Source organism: Cydia strobilella, chromosome 23, assembly GCF_947568885.1.
Source record: "Cydia strobilella chromosome 23, ilCydStro3.1, whole genome shotgun sequence".
NCBI lineage: Eukaryota > Metazoa > Arthropoda > Insecta > Lepidoptera > Tortricidae > Cydia > Cydia strobilella.
The window spans coordinates 5,648,826-5,668,644 of NC_086063.1; the positions used below are offsets into that span (position 1 = coordinate 5,648,826).

Consider the following 19,819-nt stretch of genomic DNA (forward strand, 5'->3'; position numbering starts at 1 on the left):
TGTGTTACACACGGGTGCAAATGTATTTTACTTCTCGTGTGTTGAAACACTCTCGGTTAAAATACAACTGTGCACCCTTGTATAACAAATAACTATTTTAGAATGACCCTATTATAGTAAAAATGTATCGAGATAATTACATGATAATTTCCAAAAAAATATTTGAAAGTCGGTATCTACACCAGTCGGCTCTGTCTTAAACTCTTTATTAATTTACTTCTTCCAGCTTACGAGTACATTAAAATTTTCCAACTCACAAATTCACACGATGTTTTCAAAAGTTTGTGTAAAATATATCACTTCAGTTCGAGCCTGAACTTGGTTCGAATCGGGCCCGGGGGGCTCATAAAACATGTCCCGCGATGCGCTGTTTTTGTGCTAACAATAATATTTTCACCACACCAGCTGGTAAAAGCTCTCTTTATTGTTCAAAACCGAATGAGAAAGTTGCGTTTTATCCACATGTGTGGCAAAGTAGGTAATCTAATGCAAATTTTGAGTCGTTTCTTTATGTTGGCTGGTAGAAATCGAATTTAAACTGTTGTGAGACATACTAACATTAAATAATTTCACGGTTTAGACTCACTTGTGGTTGATACACGGTCGTCGTGAACGCTGCTCGCACTATTAGTGCTTGAGAAAGGAGACCGAGGCTCTCCGAAACATGTCGCGCGAGTGACTAAAACAAGTGTCTAAACCGTGAAATTATTTAATGTTGGCTGGTACAATTGACTTTTAAAAGTTTTAAATGATGATATTGAATTATAAATATTGAATAACGGTCATTTAGATTGTAGTACTTAAGTAGGTATTTTCCTCGCATTGGCGTGGTGAAAATTTTTGTGTTTCACTCGGTGGTCTCGTGCCTTGCAACCCTCGCATCGCTCAAGATTCAACTTTTCGAGCCACTCGCTACGCTCGTGGTTGAATTTTGGAATCTTTCGCTTACTCGAGTATCAATATCAGCACGAGCAGTTAAACAACAACTTTGCCCTCTTGTTAACAAATAAATAACTATTGTAATGCAAATTATACTCGTAGTTTTGCATATAATATGAAAATTTTACTTGCTTTTTAACATCGTACAGTCGAATAAAGCCAAGAGGTAGGTATTATCAACACGTTTAAAAGCATGCTTAGATATTTTTGGGCACTTTGGCTGCTCCGATATATCTAATATGTAATGGCGACTGTACCGTCTGTACCTAATCGTCATAACAGCAACATAAAGGGGCCCACTGACTATCAGTCCGCCGGACGATATCGGCCTGTCAGTTAGAACAAAAATTTGACAGTTCCGAACAACTGACAGGCCGATATCGTCCGGCGGACTGATAGTCAGTGGGCCCCTTAAGACTGGACTCTAATAAGAGACTTCCGCTAATATTATCAGTTACAAGCAAGTTAGTTAAGGATGAGTATAGTTTTTTTTTGTTCTTATTTACTTCCAATTTGGTTTGACCAACTATATATTGTATATGGACACTACGAAAGAATTTGATGATGTCATAGGAATGCAAATAACACTGCACTTGTCATAATTATGACATAACCATACATAACTCACAAATCAGACATAACAAACGTGTCAAACATGTAAACCGACCAATTGAGCGATACCATAGAATACAAATCAATCCTTAAAGGTGTCATACCGACCAATCGCGTCATCATAAAAAACCTTATTCTTAACCTGACTTTGTTAAGCGTAAATTCAACTTTGTGTAGTTGGGTTAAGGTTGAGTTTGCTTTGTGATGTCGAAGGTGTTTTTTGAGGTTATGTTCGTAAGGTCGATATTGTCCGAGACAGGAATGATAAGTGTGAGTACTATTGTCTATAAAAGAGTGGTTTGGGAGGATAATGCAATTGAAAGTGAACGAGAATGAAGGTGATTACACGTCCCTTTTGTGTGTGTTTGTGCGGGAATAAAAAATGCATGGGTGCATCGAAGTGCTTAAAATAAAATAAAAAAACATTTGCATGTCTGTGTTATGTGCGTTTTCATAATTATTGTGGGTACCGATTTGGTAGTAACCATAATGATGCTGTATGGTCGACAACTATATATTATTTTTAATAAAATGCATTTAACTTTATGTACTTAACCTACCTACATAAAATTTGCATACATACATATGAGTTGGTCAAGCAAATCTTGACAGTAAAAAAAGGCGCGAAATTAAAATTTTCTATGGGACGAGATCCCTTCGCGCCTACATGTTTTAAATTTACTACGGTTTAACCGCTTAACCCCGGGTTAGTGGGATGGTGCAAGTGGGCTTTAAAGTCCTTTAAATTTTTAAAATTTTAACAACTAATGAGGGCTACCGTTTTTGTGCTCACCAGTTGGCGCCACTGTAGATGTAGGTCCAGAAAAACAAATCTCCAAATTCTTCTATGCTTATTATTATAAAATCAATACGTTCTAATATACACAAAGGTATTTTAACGTCTAAATGTGCCATTTTTTCAACCTGTTTAACTTTGCATATATTTTAGTAGGCACTTTTTTTAAACCGATAACAATGCTCAATAAATGACATTGTTAACCATGATTAATGATGAATGGACAAAGATTTACCACAATTATGAATAAGGAGTGACATTTGCTGATAAAAAAGCTTGAAACCCCCAAAACCTATATGCCTTTGACATTTTGAAAGACCTCCATCTACACTAGCGCCCCTGGCGCCGAAATTAAACGCGGTAGCCCTCATTGTTTAATTTACTGTGTGCATGAAATCATATTTATCTATTTTGAGCTGATTGAAATCTGAAATTGGAATCGTTTTTCTATAATAATAAATTTATGTGCAAAAATTTAATTTTACGTTGGCCGCGGCCTAAAATTTGAATTTTTAACAATTAGGCATTTACTAGCTATGGCAGCTATGTTTGTGCATTTTATACGTGACTATATTAATAAACATTCTATTGAATATATATTTTTATCCAATTTTAGCTCTGATGAAATTCCATACAGTCGGAATTTTTAGCAACGAATGGATATTTTTATGACATATATGTAATATGCTTGACCGTCTTTTTAATTTACGCAAATTGGTATTCAGCACTCACAATGGGGTTAAATTTAAGTCTTTTAGGGAAAGTCTCTTTGTTACTGACAACTCTCGATAGACTCGGATTGAACTCGGACCAACCTAACTCTGCATAGCATTTGCAAAGTGTGGGAATACTTTGAACGGACCTCAGAACGGACTCTATTAGGATTTGTGATGTCGATGTCATTAGTCAAATTTTATTATAGACGTCATAGACATAGTATATACAAGTAGTTATAGACGCGCCGCCGAGCGACCGGGGGTAAGAGAAAGAATATTCATATAAAATTTGGGCAGCATAGGATTTTTTCTCTTTCACCCTTATAAATTTCGGTATTTCGCCATCACCTCCTACCTATGATGCCACCCGGCCGGTGATAAGGACAAAGCATGGCACTATTTTCTCTTTCCTCTTATAGGAATCGCAATAAGACTGTCTTTCTCTATCAAAGAGTGTCAGGCCCTTGAATTTTATAGTGTATTACAGGCAGGTGTAATTACAGGCTTCTTTAGGATGCAACCGGGAAAGGGCAGGGGACGCATAGGCCGTTGTTTTACCGGACAATAGGGGATATATATTACTGCAATGTTCTGCCACCAGAGTGCAGCACTAGCCTTTTTAGTAAACCATAGAGTAACTTATACAGTCGCCATCAGATATATCGGAGCGGCCGAGGTGCTCAAAAATATCTCAGCACGCACTTCGGCCGCTCCAATATATCTGATGGCGACTGTACACTGTACCTTTAACAGGTTTTTGACAAGTTTCAGAGATAATAAAATATGACTGATGCATCAAGGCGGTTTGTTTACAGAGGACCTAACGGGAAACGCGAACCGAAATTTCGCTATCTGCCTCTTTATCGCTCGAATATGCAAGAGTGAGCCCCCTACGCAGAGTTTCGCGGAATATTCCCCATTGCTCGTGTACTTCGTGTTAGGCGCCGATGTCTTGTTTTCTTAGGTACTTAGCTGTCAGGAGTCAGGAGCCGCATACAAAACTGGACCTAGACACTAACACAATCCGTTGTCCGGTGAAAACAACGGACACTTATACAAGCGGCTCTCGATACCTAGAGCTTTTTCACTAAGCTTTTGCCATAAGTAAATTTTCCCAAACCTCCTGCCCTGCTTGTAACCTGTGCTGATTTTTATTGTTTACCTCCTCCGGGACTCCTTATGAAGGCTTCGCGAGCTTACAGGTCGACTTCGAAAAACATTGTCCTAATTTTTTTTGCAGGGTTTATTGGCGGTGTTATGCGTGATAGGGGCCGCGGTGGCTGAGGCGCCGGCGCCCTACGCCCCCAGCGGCTGGAGGCCTGATGGACCGGCATTCGAACTGCCACAGAGAGGACAGGTAATATTCCATCTTAACAGTATTTTGATATGCCAGATATCTACAAAATAGACCCTAATTCGTCCAACCGATCTGTCATTTTGGTGCAAAATTGGAATTGGAGAATTGGTAAATTGACCAATCGAAATGTCATTGTAGTATCTCTGGCAAAAGATAGCTTAGAAAACTTGAATCTGAATATTGCTCTGTAAATTCACACAGGCGTTAGAACACTTTGAACACATGCTGGTTTGGTACAACACATTTACGCTACGAGCGTAGCCGATAATATGGAAAAAACCGTATGTAGAGAAAAGCGCCTATAACTCGCCTGGCGGGTCGCTGGCAGTGAATGTATAAATTAATGTGAAAAACAGAAATACTAATATTTTGATAATGTTTTTTTTTGTCTAGATAGACTACGGTTTACCTTTTACTGACGATTGTTCTTTTGCATATAGCGAGTTTAGAGTTTAGCGACCTTAGAATACTCTAAATGAACAATATAAAGATATGTGCCATTATCAATCAAGAGGGTACTTATTGTCGCTTGTCAGTAAGGCGCTATTTCCATATAGCTTCAATTAGAAATCAACCTTACCAACAAGCGACAATGTGGTACCTTTTAGTTGAAAACGTCACATATATTCAGTCGTACCTTCATTGACGACGTGGTACCATTTTCATTCATTAAAAAACAATGTTAAATAAAAATACTAACACGTTAAATACGAGTAAAGAGGACGTTGAAATTGATTGCTCTTATTTTCCCAGAACCCCAATTACCTCCCCCCGGTGGAACCTCGCACACCAGCTAACATCCCTGACGCCGACGACGATGTGACCGTCCAGGGTCTGCCTCCACGGCAGGAGCAGCAGCCCATCTTCCAGCCCTCTCCTATCGCTGGCCAGCAGTATGTTGGGCCAAACTTTAATGCTGATATCAGAAGTTTGAATCAGGGGTTGAATCAGGCCCAGGTAGGTCAAGAACGTAGATCGTTTAATTCGCAAAAATCACATATCCTTTTTTTGTTTGGTTAATGATATGATTAGAAACTTGGTTAGGGTTTCCTCATCTGGTCATCTTAGTTACATGCTGTAAAGCTGAGGCTACTAAAAGTAGATTAAAATTTATTTTATTTGTCGAATTTATATGCCAAAAATTATATATTTTATACAAATTTCCTTTGTTAGTTCCAGGTACAACAGCAAAAAGCTCGTGAATTCGCTCGTCAGAAACCGGAAAACGAAGCTAGAGTACCAAGCACCATCTCACCCAATCAGTTCAACACAAGAACCACTGTGAACTCAAGAGCTCCTGTCAACCCAACTCAGTCCACCATTACACCACGTCCAGATTACAGAACCACTTCTACCACTCCTGCCGATCTTGACTTAAACGAAGGAGAAACTGACGAGGTTGGATCTCCAGCAGTCTCTGAGAAACAAAGGGTTTCAGTTGAAGTTTCCAAACAAAACATTCAAGAATACCCCCCAGAATTGTTCCTAAATCCCTTAGCGCAGTTAAGGCTGCAGCCTGTACAATTTGGACAATCCCCTATCGTAATACCAGGAGAACAGTCTCAGAAACAGGTTGCTGGTTTTGATGCTCAGACGCACTTCGCGGCATTACCTTCAATAATAGCTCAACAACAGTTAGCTCAGCAACAGCTAGATCAACAACGTGCTCTTCTTCAACAATATCCAGGAAACCAGGCGTTTGTAGTATCAGGACAGACTTCAAACCGTGGTTTCCTTATTCAGAGCCCGCAGCCTTTACAACCAGTTACGCAGTTGCAGCCTCTTGTTCAGCCTTTATCTTCAATTCAAGGACAAAATGTAGTTTTGCAGCCACAGGGTGTTAATCAAATTCAGCCGAATTTTAAGCAACCAAGAAAGGAAGATGAAGATGATGATGATGAGCAACGTGATGAAAATCAATCTCAACAACCACAAGTTCAGACACAATTTGGTTTCCAACCACAACCTCAAGTAATTTACCAGCAACAACCTCAAGGATTACAACCACAAGGCTTACAACCACAAGGTTTCCAACAACAAGGATTACAACCACAAGGTTTCCAACCCCAAGGATTACAACCGCAAGGATTCCAACAACCTCAACTAATCTACCAACAACCTGAGGCGTATCAACCACAGACAGAAACCATTTCTCAGCAAGGTTTCCAACCTCAACAAGTTTACCAACCTCAACAAGGATTCCAACAACCTCAACTAATCTACCAACAACTTGAGGCGTATCAACCACAGACAGAAACCATTTCTCAGCAAGGTTACCAACCTCAACAAGTTAACCAACCTCAACAAGTTTACCAACCTCAACAAGTAGCTTTCCAACCTCAGGCTTTTTCTCAACCTGCTCTCCAGCCAGCGTTCCAGCAACCTAAAGCCGACCAACCTCAAATTTACCAGCCTCAGACCTCGTATCAACCTCAAACTTACCAGCCTCAGTTCTACACTCCAGACCAGATTCAAGGACAATTCGTGTCGCTACCAGCTCAAAATCTTGACCAATTTTATCAACAACAATTCCAACAGCAGCAACTTTCTCAAAGCCAAGGACAGGATGCTTTGCAGAGTGGTTTCGACGTGAATCAGCAAGGGAATAGCTTGGATCAAAATGATAAGGAGTCTGATGAGAATACGGATAGTGGTGCGACTGCCACCGCTGTGGCTACTGCTTTTGGGACGAGGTAAGTCTCAAGCATATTCAAATTTACCTGTTCAAAGTGATTTCTGACATCTCTCACTAGCTTCATATCATATGTAAATACACCAAATTGTGAACTCTGTCAACGCCTTAAATCAAGTTCGAATGATTCTCAATACCAACATTATCGGAGCAAATAAGTTAAGCGTTATTGGACTTATTGGCGCTGTAACATATTTACTCGCGACAACAAGCGTTCTTGGCATCCAAAGGGCTAAGAAAACAAAGTGAGGAGTTGGAGACTTGTGACTCGCTGTATAGTTAAAATGTCGCTCGCTTAAATCATTCAACCCTCTAGGGGTAAACTGCACGGATTTTGCAAGGACAAAATATGGAAGTCGTGGGCGTCGCGTTATCCCGGCTTTTTACCACGGCTCATATTAGCCTGGGGTCCGCTTGGCACTTTCACGTCAGAGTCGGCAAGCTCAGACGAACTCGTTTTTGATTAACACAAAAGGCAAATCTATACGACGTGCCGAAAAGTGAAGGTCAAATTTACTACAAAATAGTTAACATTCCAAGCAAACCACTTTACTAAGATACACACCTTACGCGCACGTGACAAAATTCAGTTTCAAATGTCATACTCAAATGAGATGCGAAATTGCGAAAGATAATCACGTCCTTTGATGTCCGAGGTCCGAGGTGTAGAGAAGTATCGATGAATACAAAATAGGGAATACATTAGTATCTAAGGTCGAAATGTATGGGGTTTTTAGGTCATGATATAATGTAATTCTGATATGTTTGGAATGGTAATAAGTATAATCTACTGGTGGTTTAATACCGTCATATTTTATTAGCTCTTTCCCGATTGCATCCTAAAGTGTGGGGGACCCCACGCTTGGAAACCTAATACAGAACTGATGCAGCCACAATTTTTCACGAAAGCGTCTGTCATCTGATTCCTTTCCTTCACTCAATCAATAGCTTTTTTTAAACAATTGTTGCCTGTCAGCTTAAAGTGCCCAATATTGGTCACGTTACTCACCAGAGCTTATATTGTGAGGTTCTATTATGATGATGATTAAATTATGTAATTTTCAGGACCCAACCTCGTGTGTTCTCGGCGTATGGAGCCCCTATCCCTAGAGCCCAAAATGCCGCTACTACTGAAGCAACCGCGGAGGAGGTACGTAGGGATTTTTGGACAGAAAATAAAAATTGCATAGTTAAAAATATTCAAAATGATCTAGGGTGGGTGTGCCAGTGAATGAACCTTTAAAATATTTGACTTCAAAAGATTTTTTGGTGAAAATTAGTATAACTACCTACACCGATATACCAACAGCAGTGGGACACCAAAGTAGGCTAATAAAAAAAATAGATATAGTTTTATTGAGTCCTGGGGAAAAACAGGATAGTATTTATCCCAAAAAAATCCCTTAAAAGTCAAAAGGAAGGTGTAGGATTGTATAGGTTATCAATAACAGCTCAACCGATTTAGATGAAATCTACGTCTAAGCTAGGCGTCTAGTATAGGTATCTTTGATTTAGTAGAAAATGATACTAAACTAAACTTAACTTAAAACCTAAACTTAAACAATAAACTTAATCAAAAATCTGGGTGGCTCCACTTGATAAATACATCTTAGGAACACAATGATTATTCTGCCAAAGGAAATCTTTTATTTAGAGAACGACGTATTTGACCTTTTTATGGCTTGAGCACTGGCGACTATAATGGCGCGTTTGCTAAGAGGTTGTTAAGTTTTATGATTATGAATAAGGCAGGAATAAGGGGTATATCTTTCTTTACCAGGTCACTACGGAGGAGGGGCCAGCAATCGCAGAAGCCACCGCAGTTGCAAGGGGAGGTAGAAGGAAGAGTGCTAAGTTGAGGTAATTCAGAAAATATAAAATTATACCTATACACATAGCAGGCCACATAACAACTAAAGGGGCCCACTGATTACCAGTTCGCCGGACGATATCGGCCTGTCAGTTGTTCGGAACTGTCAAATTTTTGTTTTGACAGGCCGATATCGTCCGGCAGACTGGTAATCAGTGGGCCTCTTAAGTACATCTTGTTTTACTATTAATATTGTACTAGGCCGTTTGTTCCTCCTTAATGCAAAAACGGCTACGACTAAAGCGGAGAAGACCGGGATACCTACCTATAAAATTTGTTGGGAAGATCGTCATACGGCAAAAGCTTCACGCATTCTGCTCTTCAACTTCTGTACCTCTAAGGCACACTTGCACCATCCCACTAACCCAGGGTTAAACCGTTAACCCAGTGTCAAATTGTACTGGTAACCATGGTAACTCCAGGTTTAACCGGTTAGCCCCGGGTTAGTGGAATGGTGCAAGTGGCACTTAGTGAAGTCTGTGTACAAACGGTCTTCTCCACATTGCCTTGATTAATGTTATAATACTTATAATGAACGAATGAACGAACGAATGAATGAACGATTGAAATGTTATGTTATAATGTATTTTTACTCTAGTTCCCTTTGAGCATTTATGTTTTATTCCATTAGTGGAAACTGTTTTGGCTCATGTATTAGTCATAATATCTATCTCCTGTATTATTGTAAGCTGTTTGTTTCGCAATAAAATAAAATAAAATAAATAAATAAATAATTTAATAAGGAAAGCAGGAAGGAATTTTCAAGTGATCTTTTTGGCCGCTTTTTTTTAACCGCTAAGATCGATCACGATAGTTTAAATTCGATTATCTTTTTGGATTTTTCGAGAAGCTTTTTTCTGTTTTATACAGCATATAATCGAGGCTGGCTTAGATTTTTCACCACCACACAAATAAAGGTTAATAAATGCCATATTTTTCAGGAGCCGTCGCATCAGACCCGACAGTCCGATATTCACGCTGGATAAGTCCGGCCGTCTGGTCCTAGTGTCTGAACAGGAGCGTTTGTAATATTTTACTAAGTCGGCCTAAGCTAACTCGGCATGGGGTTTGCAATGACAAAATGTGGCAATGTCAAATTTCTATGAAAATGTATCGTTTATCGTTAATGTATCGTTTATCGTTAATGTATTGTATGGCAACGCCTAACTGTTATGTACAAGTCGGTGCAAAGTTAGTTTAGCCTCCTAAGGCCCTAGCCATACAAATTAAAAATCCAAAATTTGCCACTGAAATTTTAACCTATATTGTAGGAAATAAAGTTGATTTTGCGTTGTTGGAACATTGAACGAAACAATGCAAAAGCGACTGTTTTAATTGAATTAGGATTTAAATTTTATCGAACTGAAGAGGTACTTAATTACTTATTAGGTAGGACCTTGGGCCTTAGGAGGTTAGTCGGGCTTTAACAAAAAAATGTGATAAAGAACAAATTTCTGAACCATAAATATCGATTGTTTCCTTTACAGTGCATACTTTAATGTTAACCTTAAGGGTACCCGGCAAGCTCGGTTTTTCATACAAACGTAGTTCCGCTTTCATTTTAAAACGACTAGCTAGATTGCTCTGAACCTTTGTACTTACAATAGGATAAGGTATATTTATGTCTGTAATTAGTTTATGTAGCTTCAGATACCATAGTTAAAAAAATACAGCGAATTTAAGTTTTTCATACAAAACTTGTTTTTGCTCTATTTTAATTGTTTTATAAACTGGAGCTATATAAACTAATGACAGACCTAGATATGCAAAGTTTCATTACAATCCAACACGTAGTTTTAAAATGAGAGCGGAACTACGTTTGTATGGGAAGGTGCAATTCGGCCGAGCTTGCCGGGGACTCTTAAAACCACCCAACTATAGTCCAGTAGGTACTAGTCCTTTGAGTCCTCTGCTTTAAGACTCGACTAAGTTTTTCAGACTCTAGTCATTAACTAAAAACTTGAGTTCTTATTGAGACCTGAGTCTTTTGAAAAGACTTGAGTCCTTTAAAGATAACTCTTAAATTATGTACAAAAGTTTTCTAAAACGTATTGTCTCCATACGAAATTCATGGGTTTGGTACACATCATTCAATATAACGCCTATTTTGTGTGTTCATTTAGATAAAACCTAAAAAAAAATTACGAAGTATCCGAAGGCTCGAAACCTTTTAAATTGTCAATAAAGGACTCGACTCGGGACTTAAAAAATTCGGAACGGAAGTTCTTCAAGGCAAGTTCTTCAAATTGAGACTCGAAGGACTAGTTTCTATCAACACTAGGTCTACGACTATAGCCACAACTTCATTAAGTAGTTAGGTATTATGTTCTATTAGGTTATTTTGTCTATGTTTTTCCTTTTATTTATAAAAATATATTGCTATAACTTCTATAGCATATATTTTTGGTTAAGTTCCACCTAAATGAACTCGAATATTCCAGTCAATTTTGGATAATTGTTGGTAGCTTTTGGACTATTAGGTAATTACTGTCCGCGCGCCAATTCCGTGCATTCGGAGGTCGAGGAAGTGGGAGGGTGTGCGCCGCGCCCGTACGTCAAAATGGCACCACTCTGACGCCCAACATTCCTAACATTCCTCAGCCGTGCACGGAATTCGCGCGCGGACAGTAGTTGGGTGGTTTTACGGTACCTACTACAGATTGTTAACCTTTTGAACGTCAAGAGCTAAAGTGGTCGTTACTAGTCGTGCCCACAGCGCCAAGGACCACTATAGGTGTTATGGCGGACGCTGTCAAAGTAACATTGAGACTTTCAAGTAAAGTTTACATTAGCTCGCTTGCGCCCGTTATCTTGGCGTGACAGTGAAGTTTTTGTTTATAATGTAAAGCGTTCAAAAGGTTAAGGTAACCGTCCCAGTGATGGTCATCATCCCAGTTGTGGGCACGTGTATTTTTAATTCATAGTAATACTTAGACGACCATGCCCATCATTGGGACATTTAGTTAAATCATTTGATTAATTTATCCGAAGAATTTTGATTAATTTATCTAAAATATTCGTGATCCTTTCAAATTATATGCAACCTTTTGAAATAATTGTCATTAAAAAATAAAAACACGTAGAACCTTGTCATAGCCTACATTTAAACATAAGCGACTAGTTCTTTTCATTCAATTAATTTAATTCTTTTTAAATTTAACTGCGCTTATTTTAAAGTTACTTCAACGTTAACTTTATATTTTCTTTAAATTTTAATAAATCAAAGACATCAGAGCAATCTTTTTTAGATTAGCGTTTAGGTAGTCAATCTAACCTACAATATCGCTCGTTTTTATCCCAAATTAGATTTGTTACTTCTTTATTAATAGTAAACCGTTTTTAATATGAACACGTATTTTTAGATTTTACAAGATCAAAATAAAGTGGGTACTATCGGATGTCATTTCATTAATTATTTCACATTGATTCGGAATCAAACGTCAAATATATTATATAAATACTATTATTATATTATAAATAACGTAAATATTATTTACGTGATGCCTAATTTCTGTTGGCCATATGATTTAATTAATTTTATTTATTTAGCCGGGGTGTTGTGAACAAATAAAAATGTATGTAATTTTATTGGACGGTATTTTACTTAAACCTTTCCCTTTCTCAGTTCTGTTTCAATTCCTACTCCTATTCCGTCTCTCAGACCAAACTGCAGTTCCAGTCTAAGTCAAAGACTGTTTACTTGCCAAAATCAGCATACGAGGGGTCAAAGATAAGAAGTCCAAAATAGTTAAGTATAGAAAGAACAATAATAAATACGTAAATAGCTTGAGAAAAGTCCCTCGTCTAAGTAGCAAGAAAATACGGAAATTTAAAATCAATATATCTATGGTATAGTATCTCTGAAGAAGAGTAATGTAATGCTGATAATAATGCCATCTTTGGGTTATGCTTGACATATATTCCTCAACCGTGGTGCCCTGCTTTGCTAAAATGCGGTATCTCAATTGAAAATTGAATGCAAATAAGTACCTTAAATTTTAAGCATAAAGTTCCATTTCCAGTTCATTCGTTTTTGAGATAATGCCTTTTAGCATAAGGAGGGCTGAGTGTGGCTAGGTATAATTCTTGTATGTAGATGGTAGAAAACAAAATATACCAAACAAATATTTAAGCAGTTAACTTAATCGTATGTAATTAAATCTAGAAGAATATATTTTATTAAGAAATGTTTTGATAGTGTTACTAACCTTACGTTGCAAATGAACTAGGAAACAAATTAAATTTGAAACGTAAGTAGGTTTTTTAATATATAGTGCAAATACCGTAAAATGACAAATTGACGTATTTTGACGAATAAAAAAACCAATTGACGTTTGGTTTGACGGGAATTTTCAAAATTAATATTATTCCCAATATTTCTTTATATGTGATAAAGCCAAGCTTTTACTCATACGAATAAAAAAACGCCGGCAAGCCGAAAGAAAAGAAAAATGGCACCGCGCCGATGCTGTGTGCCTTCTTGTACATCGGTACAAGGACAAGGTAAGTAAAGTTTCAAGTAATTACTTTATCGTGGCGCTCCTGAACATCTATTTATTATTTAATATTTGTCGCATAAAAAATACAGGCTGCAAAAGGCAGCTTTGATAGGAGCATTCTCTAGGTACCAGTAGCTTCGGGCAAAGCACAATATGTATTTATACATTGTTGGCGGTGGTAGGTATTTATATTGTAAGTTGTAATTGTAATACTTCAAAATTATGAGCAGCTAGGACTAGTGCTTATTTCCCTTTGTGTAAGGTAGATTGGGATAATAATAATAGATTTAAAATACTAAAAACAAAGAAAAATTATACAACTGGCGGACTTAATACTAAATGCCATTCTCTTAATATTAAACTTTTTCAGCTACTTTTATGGCTCAATGGATAGTAATACAAATTGCTTTGCTTTTTCATTACATTTCATGTAATTTTCATGTCATATAAGTAAGTAAGTAAGTAAGTAAATATTCTTTATTGCACCAAAATTATACATTTTACATACATGTAAAACTACAAAGAAATATTTAAAGAAAAAATAGAACCAGGTAACAACAGGCGGTCTTATCGCTAAAAAGCGATCTCTTCCAGACAACCTTTGGGTAGCAGGAAATGTAGAACTCATACAAAAGTCAACAGGTAGTGCAAAGAGCTTAAATATGGAGACTATTAAACACAAACACACATACTACAATTACTACTTATACATATAAGTATTAAAACGAAACCTAACACACAAATAAATATACAATACAATATATATATATATATAATATATATTTATACAAGCATATATACAATATATAAAATGGCAACTTAAGGCAGAGATAGAAAGTATAGTTTTAGCTGATTTTTGAATATGGGGAGAGATTTAGCTAATCTTAATTCTACTGGTAAAGCATTCCACAGCCGAACAGCCCGGAAGGTAAAAGAGCTATTATAAAATTTAGAAGTAGATGAGGGAGAAGCAAGAATATGAGTCTGAGAACATCTGATAGAAGAGAGATACTTGAAACGCTCTTTGAGATAAGGTGGTGTAGCGGGGTTAAAGAGAATGCCATAGAGAAGGGCGAGAACATGAGAGTCACGGCGAAGACGAATAGGAAGCCACTTGAGCTGAGAACGGAACTGTGACACATGGTCAAATTTGCGCAGACCAAATATAAACCTTATACCGAGATTCTGGAGGCGCTCGAGCTTATTCAGCTGGTCCTCCGTAAGGTCCAGATAGCAAATGTCGGCATAATCTAATATGGGCAATAAGAGGGATTGAGCTAGCGCAATCTTAGTGGCGTAAGGCAAGAAATTACGGAGTCTGCGGAGTGATGCAGTTGCAGCAAACATTTTCCTGCTAACCTCATTCACCTGAGGTACCCAAGAGAGACTCTGGTCCATCATGACACCGAGATTCTTTACCTGGAGAGAGTAGGGAATCTGAATACCGTCAAACACAATGGCAGGTAGAGAACCTAAATCAATCCGGGCAGTGAGCTTTGAGCTACCTATGACTATAACCTGAGTTTTAGTAGGGTTAACCTTGAGACCGTAACGTTTACTCCAATTTAAAATACTCTCCAAGTCAGTGTTCATGGCGCAGATAGTCTGTGATAGATCGGTAACAGAGCCCTGAGAGTAGATTTGAAGGGTCATATAATATAATTTTATAAATGGGAAAGCAACTCTGTCTGTCTGTTACGTACCTCTTCAAGCTTAAACTGCTAAACCGAATTAGATGAAATGAATGCAGATAGTTTAGGGCCCAAGGAAGGACAAAACAGTTTTTATCGACCAGTATCGTCGTCGTTCCGCGCAGACGAAGTCGCGGGTAGAAGCTAGTTGGATATATTGCTCAATACATTATGAAAATACCATTTGAAAATAAGACTAGACTTAGGTTTGACAGACGCTTGTAATATGACAGACGTTACTGAAACTTATTGAAATGTATACATACCTGTTTTATGCTTCTAGGATTACCTTTGCATGGGTTTCCGAACCCTGGTAAGCCCAATGAAATCGAAAGGTTTCGCACGTGGGTTATGAAAATCGGTGGCACCATCGTTGGCGAAAAAAATGAAGATATCTTCAACAATCGTCGCGTATGCCATCGGCATTTTGAAGAAAGACATACCTTTCCCAATCAGAGACTTACAAAATTGGCAATTCCATCTCTGAATATACCTGGTAATTATACGTCTAACTAATACATCGTAGTAAACAATAAGACGCCGTCATACAAAAAAAAGTTATTACGATCTCATTTTAAAACAATAACATGTTGAAATAACATAAAAGTTGACATGGACATTAAAGTAGAATTAGACCAACATAAGTCTGGTGCGATTTTGATAGCTCAGACTGTGCAAGTGTTATTTCAAACGTCATAATTTCATAGAAGTTTTACATAACACTTGCACAGTCTATCAAATCCCTGCAGACTTATGTTGGTCTAACACCTAGGTATGTTACATTACATTTTCGTTGTTATAAAATATAAATTGTCATACAAAAAAAATTGAGCGAGTAGAAGTTTTGCAGGTATTACTTCTACTCGCTACTTTAAAATAAATATTTGTCGAAGTGCTGGGAGAATCCCTCGGCATGCCAGCATCAACGATGTCATCCGAAGGGCCCTTGTTAGTGCCAAGGTGCCGGCAGTCCTCGAGCCCAATGGTCTGACCAGGGACGACGGCAAGAGGCCCGACGGAATGACTTTGGTGCCTTGGAGTATGGGTCGGCCCCTTGTCTGGGATGCTACTTGTGTAGACACCCTGGCGCCGTCCCACATTCCGGGCACCAAAGTTGATGCTGGTGCGGCTGCATCTTCAGCCGAAAACCTCAAACGTCGCAAGTATGCTGCCCTTGGCAGTAGCTACTTGTTTGCGGCGTTTGGGGTTGAAACCCTGGGGCCGTGGGGGCCAAGTGCGCGCCGACTCCACAAGGAGATATCGGCGCGTCTTATTGAGGCTTCCGGTGACCAGAGGGCTGGTCACTATTTCGCGCAGCGCATCAGCATAGCTATACAGCGCGGAAATGCGGCCAGCCTTTTGGGCACCCTACCACATGACCGAGACCTAGGTCAGATTTTTTATTTGTAAGTTTTTTAGTTTAGGTCATTATGTTTTTAGCTCACTTTATTGTTTTAATAGAAAATAAATGCTTTAAAATATGAACGTAACTTAGGTTTTAAGTTAGCGGCAAATTTTTTCTGAGTCTTAAGTAAGTAGTGGTCATTATGTTATCCATTTTAAGCTCGTTTAAGTTGCTTACTTCGACCCTATTTAAAGCTTTATGGCCTGTACTGAACAATCTTAACAGTACAGTCGACGTCAAAAATATGTTTACATTTTTCGCCGTATTACAAAGGAGTAAGATGCAAAAGTGTAAACATATCTTTGATGTCGACTGTACATGTTTATTATAAAACTCAAATAGAACCCTGTTGAAATCTCCACTACCGTTTCTTCTCTCCATCTTTAACAGGTTGTATCTTAAATTGTAGGTATGTTCTTCTCTGAACTCCAAAATCAACATGTAGGTGTGGCCTACTCCACATCAGTACTAAAAGAACATTAATAAATTAGATTCCCGAAACCTTCTTCGTATGGACCCACGATTCCCACGAATGCTTATAACATGGCGGCGCGCGAGCCGTCAGCCGTTGCTAGGCAACGATCGTCGCTCGCGCAGGTGCCGCGCGCGCCCGCGCCGCGCCCCTTCACTTCAGTGTTACCTACGTCACGGAAACAACCGCACGCGCATCAGTAGCTTAAATCCTATCCGCGTACCGACTGTGATATCTGATTATAAATACCTAAAGACTCATTGACTATTAATCATATATGGTGCATGAACCTGATAAGTGTTTTGGTGAACTGTGTGTGCTTGTGTAACTGTTTGTTTAAACGCTAACCTTAACAAACCTTAAACTGTAATTTTAGACATTACATACTGTTTACGAAGTGCGTGCATTATCATTTACGATCCACGTAGGTCTAACACCCACACTGGTGACCACGACAATAAGAACATGTCTGATGATGAACTAAACCGTGATAATTCCGTCAACATGCCTCCCAAAAACGACGCCGGAACTAACCCGCAACCGCAAGCGGACGGCACAGCACCCGTCCCGCTTCCACCAACGCAGCTGTTAACTGTACCCGTCTCGCTCCCAAGTGCGCAGCAAAACACCGCGCCCGCCCCGCTCTCGCTCAGCGCCATGCCAGCCACGCACCCGCCCGGCGTTTCTACGACCCAGACGAACAACGCTGAAGCTGAATTTTCTCAACTTACGCAGGCAAGTTTATTCCGAATTGGAATTAAAGTACCAGCGTTCTGGGCAGATAACCCTGCGGTGTGGTTTGCGCAATTAGAGGCTCAGTTCGATCTCGCACGTATCACATCCGACTCAACAAAATTTTACCACGCTATGGCGCATCTAGAACGTGAAATTGCTGCAGAAGTAGAGGACATTATTATCAACCCGCCGAAGGAAAACAAATACCTTACGCTAAAAACTGAGTTGATACGTAGACTGTCCGTGTCACAACAACAGAAAGAGAAGCAGCTTTTGATGCACGAGGAGTTGGGTAGTAGAAAACCATCTCAGTTTCTCCGCCACCTGATTCACCTTGCTGGCCCAACCAAATTACCAGATAATTTCATACGCACCGTCTGGTCCAGCCGGCTCCCACTCCACTTACAAACTGTGGTAGCTCAACACCCTGATATACCTCTGGCGAAATTGTCAGAATTAGCGGATCACATCCACGAGATTGCCTCGCCTAGCCCTCGCATCGCGGAAGTGTCACCCACAGGTGCTCAATCGCAACCCCATTTACCCGTCGCCACGCCTTCAACGTTGTCAGCGCACAACCCCTACTCTACGGCGCACCCGACTTCACCTCTAGAGACGATGTCCTTGCAGATCGCTGAACTCACCCGACAGATGGCAGCACTCACCAGCCACGTCTTTGAAGTTCGCTCTCGTTCCCAGACCAGGTCAGCCCGTCGGAGCAACAGTCGTTCACGCTCCAAGTCCGGGGCACGCTCTCAAGTGCGCGACGGCGTATGTTGGTACCATCGTAGATTCGGTTCGGAGGCAACGAGGTGTACCCATCCCTGCGAATACAAGGCGGAAAACTAGCGCGGCAGCCTGAAGTGGCCGAAAATGACTGCCCTACGCGACCCGGCCGCCTCTTCATAACAGACAAAAACAGCAAAGTACAATTTCTAATCGACACGGGAAGCGATCTTTGCGTTTACCCTCGATCAGATGTCAGAGGTCGTCGACCCAAAACCGACTTCCAGTTATACGCCGCAAACGGTTCTATCATCGCAACATACGGTTATGCTCACCTGGAGCTGGACCTGGGCCTGCGGCGGTGCTATCGCTGGCAATTCATTATTGCGGACGTCACTAAAGCCATAATCGGAGTGGATTTTCTGGCTCACTACAACCTACTCGTCGACTGCACCAACAAGCGCCTCATAGACTGCCTAACGTCGCTGCATTCCCCAGCGAAACCTGTTCCATCATCAAACATGATATCCTCAATCAAGACTATCATTGGAGAATCAAGATACTACGATATTTTACGCGACTTCCCTGATATCACTCGCCCGGCCGGCACCCATCGCCAGTTAAACCACGGCACTGTTCATCACATACGTACAACGCCCGGTCCTCCAGTTGTCAGCTCACCTCGTCGCCTAGCGCCAGATAAGCTGAAGATAGCGAAAGCGGAATTTCAGTCGATGCTCGAAAGTGGAACAGCTCGACCTTCTGAAAGTCCATGGTCTTCACCCTTGCACCTCGCGCCGAAAAAAGACAACGGATGGCGGCCATGCGGTGACTACCGGATGCTCAATGCTCGCACCATACCTGACTGCTACCCCATCCGTCACATACATGACTTTACACAGAACATCACAGGCTGTAAAGTATTCTCCACCATCGATCTCGTAAAAGCCTATAACCAAATCCCAGTCAATGAAGACGACATCCCGAAAACTGCTATTACTACGCCATTCGGTATGTACGAGTTCCCCTTCATGACCTTCGGGCTCCGCAACGCTGGTCAGACTTTTCAGAGGTTCGTGGACGAGATGACGCGAGGACTGGACTTCTGCTACACATATCTGGACGATTTTCTGGTGTACTCTACGTGTCATGAAGAGCATGAAGAACACCTCCGCCAGCTATTCTGCAAACTCCAGCAATACGGTATGGTTATAAACACATCCAAGTGTGTGTTCGGGAAGTCGCAAGTTACTTTCCTCGGTTACAGCATTTCGGCAGACGGCATCAAACCTCTGGAAACAAAGGTTCA

General features: G+C 40.0%; 1 protein-coding gene across 1 annotated transcript; it reads left to right on the forward strand.

Annotated features, from left to right (window-relative positions):
* Positions 1-1,715: 1,715 nt before the first annotated feature.
* On the forward strand, positions 1,716-12,424 carry LOC134751856 (uncharacterized). Its single transcript, XM_063687360.1, has 8 exons — positions 1,716-1,889; positions 4,304-4,420; positions 5,174-5,377; positions 5,594-6,590; positions 6,720-7,113; positions 8,178-8,262; positions 8,893-8,972; positions 9,924-12,424. Exons 1-8 carry the CDS (start codon positions 1,884-1,886, stop codon positions 10,009-10,011), a joined length of 1,971 nt encoding a protein of 656 aa, XP_063543430.1. The 5' UTR covers positions 1,716-1,883; the 3' UTR covers positions 10,012-12,424.
* The last annotated feature ends 7,395 nt before the right edge of the window (positions 12,425-19,819 follow it).

What these genes read in the sequence shown, in the direction of transcription:
- LOC134751856 (XM_063687360.1), top strand. An exon ending in AACTGCCACAGAGAGGACAG is followed by an intron (nt 4,421 to 5,173) that starts GTAATATTCCAT and finishes TTATTTTCCCAG; the next exon opens with AACCCCAATTACCTCCCCCC. An exon ending in AGGGGTTGAATCAGGCCCAG is followed by an intron (nt 5,378 to 5,593) that starts GTAGGTCAAGAA and finishes TTCCTTTGTTAG; the next exon opens with TTCCAGGTACAACAGCAAAA.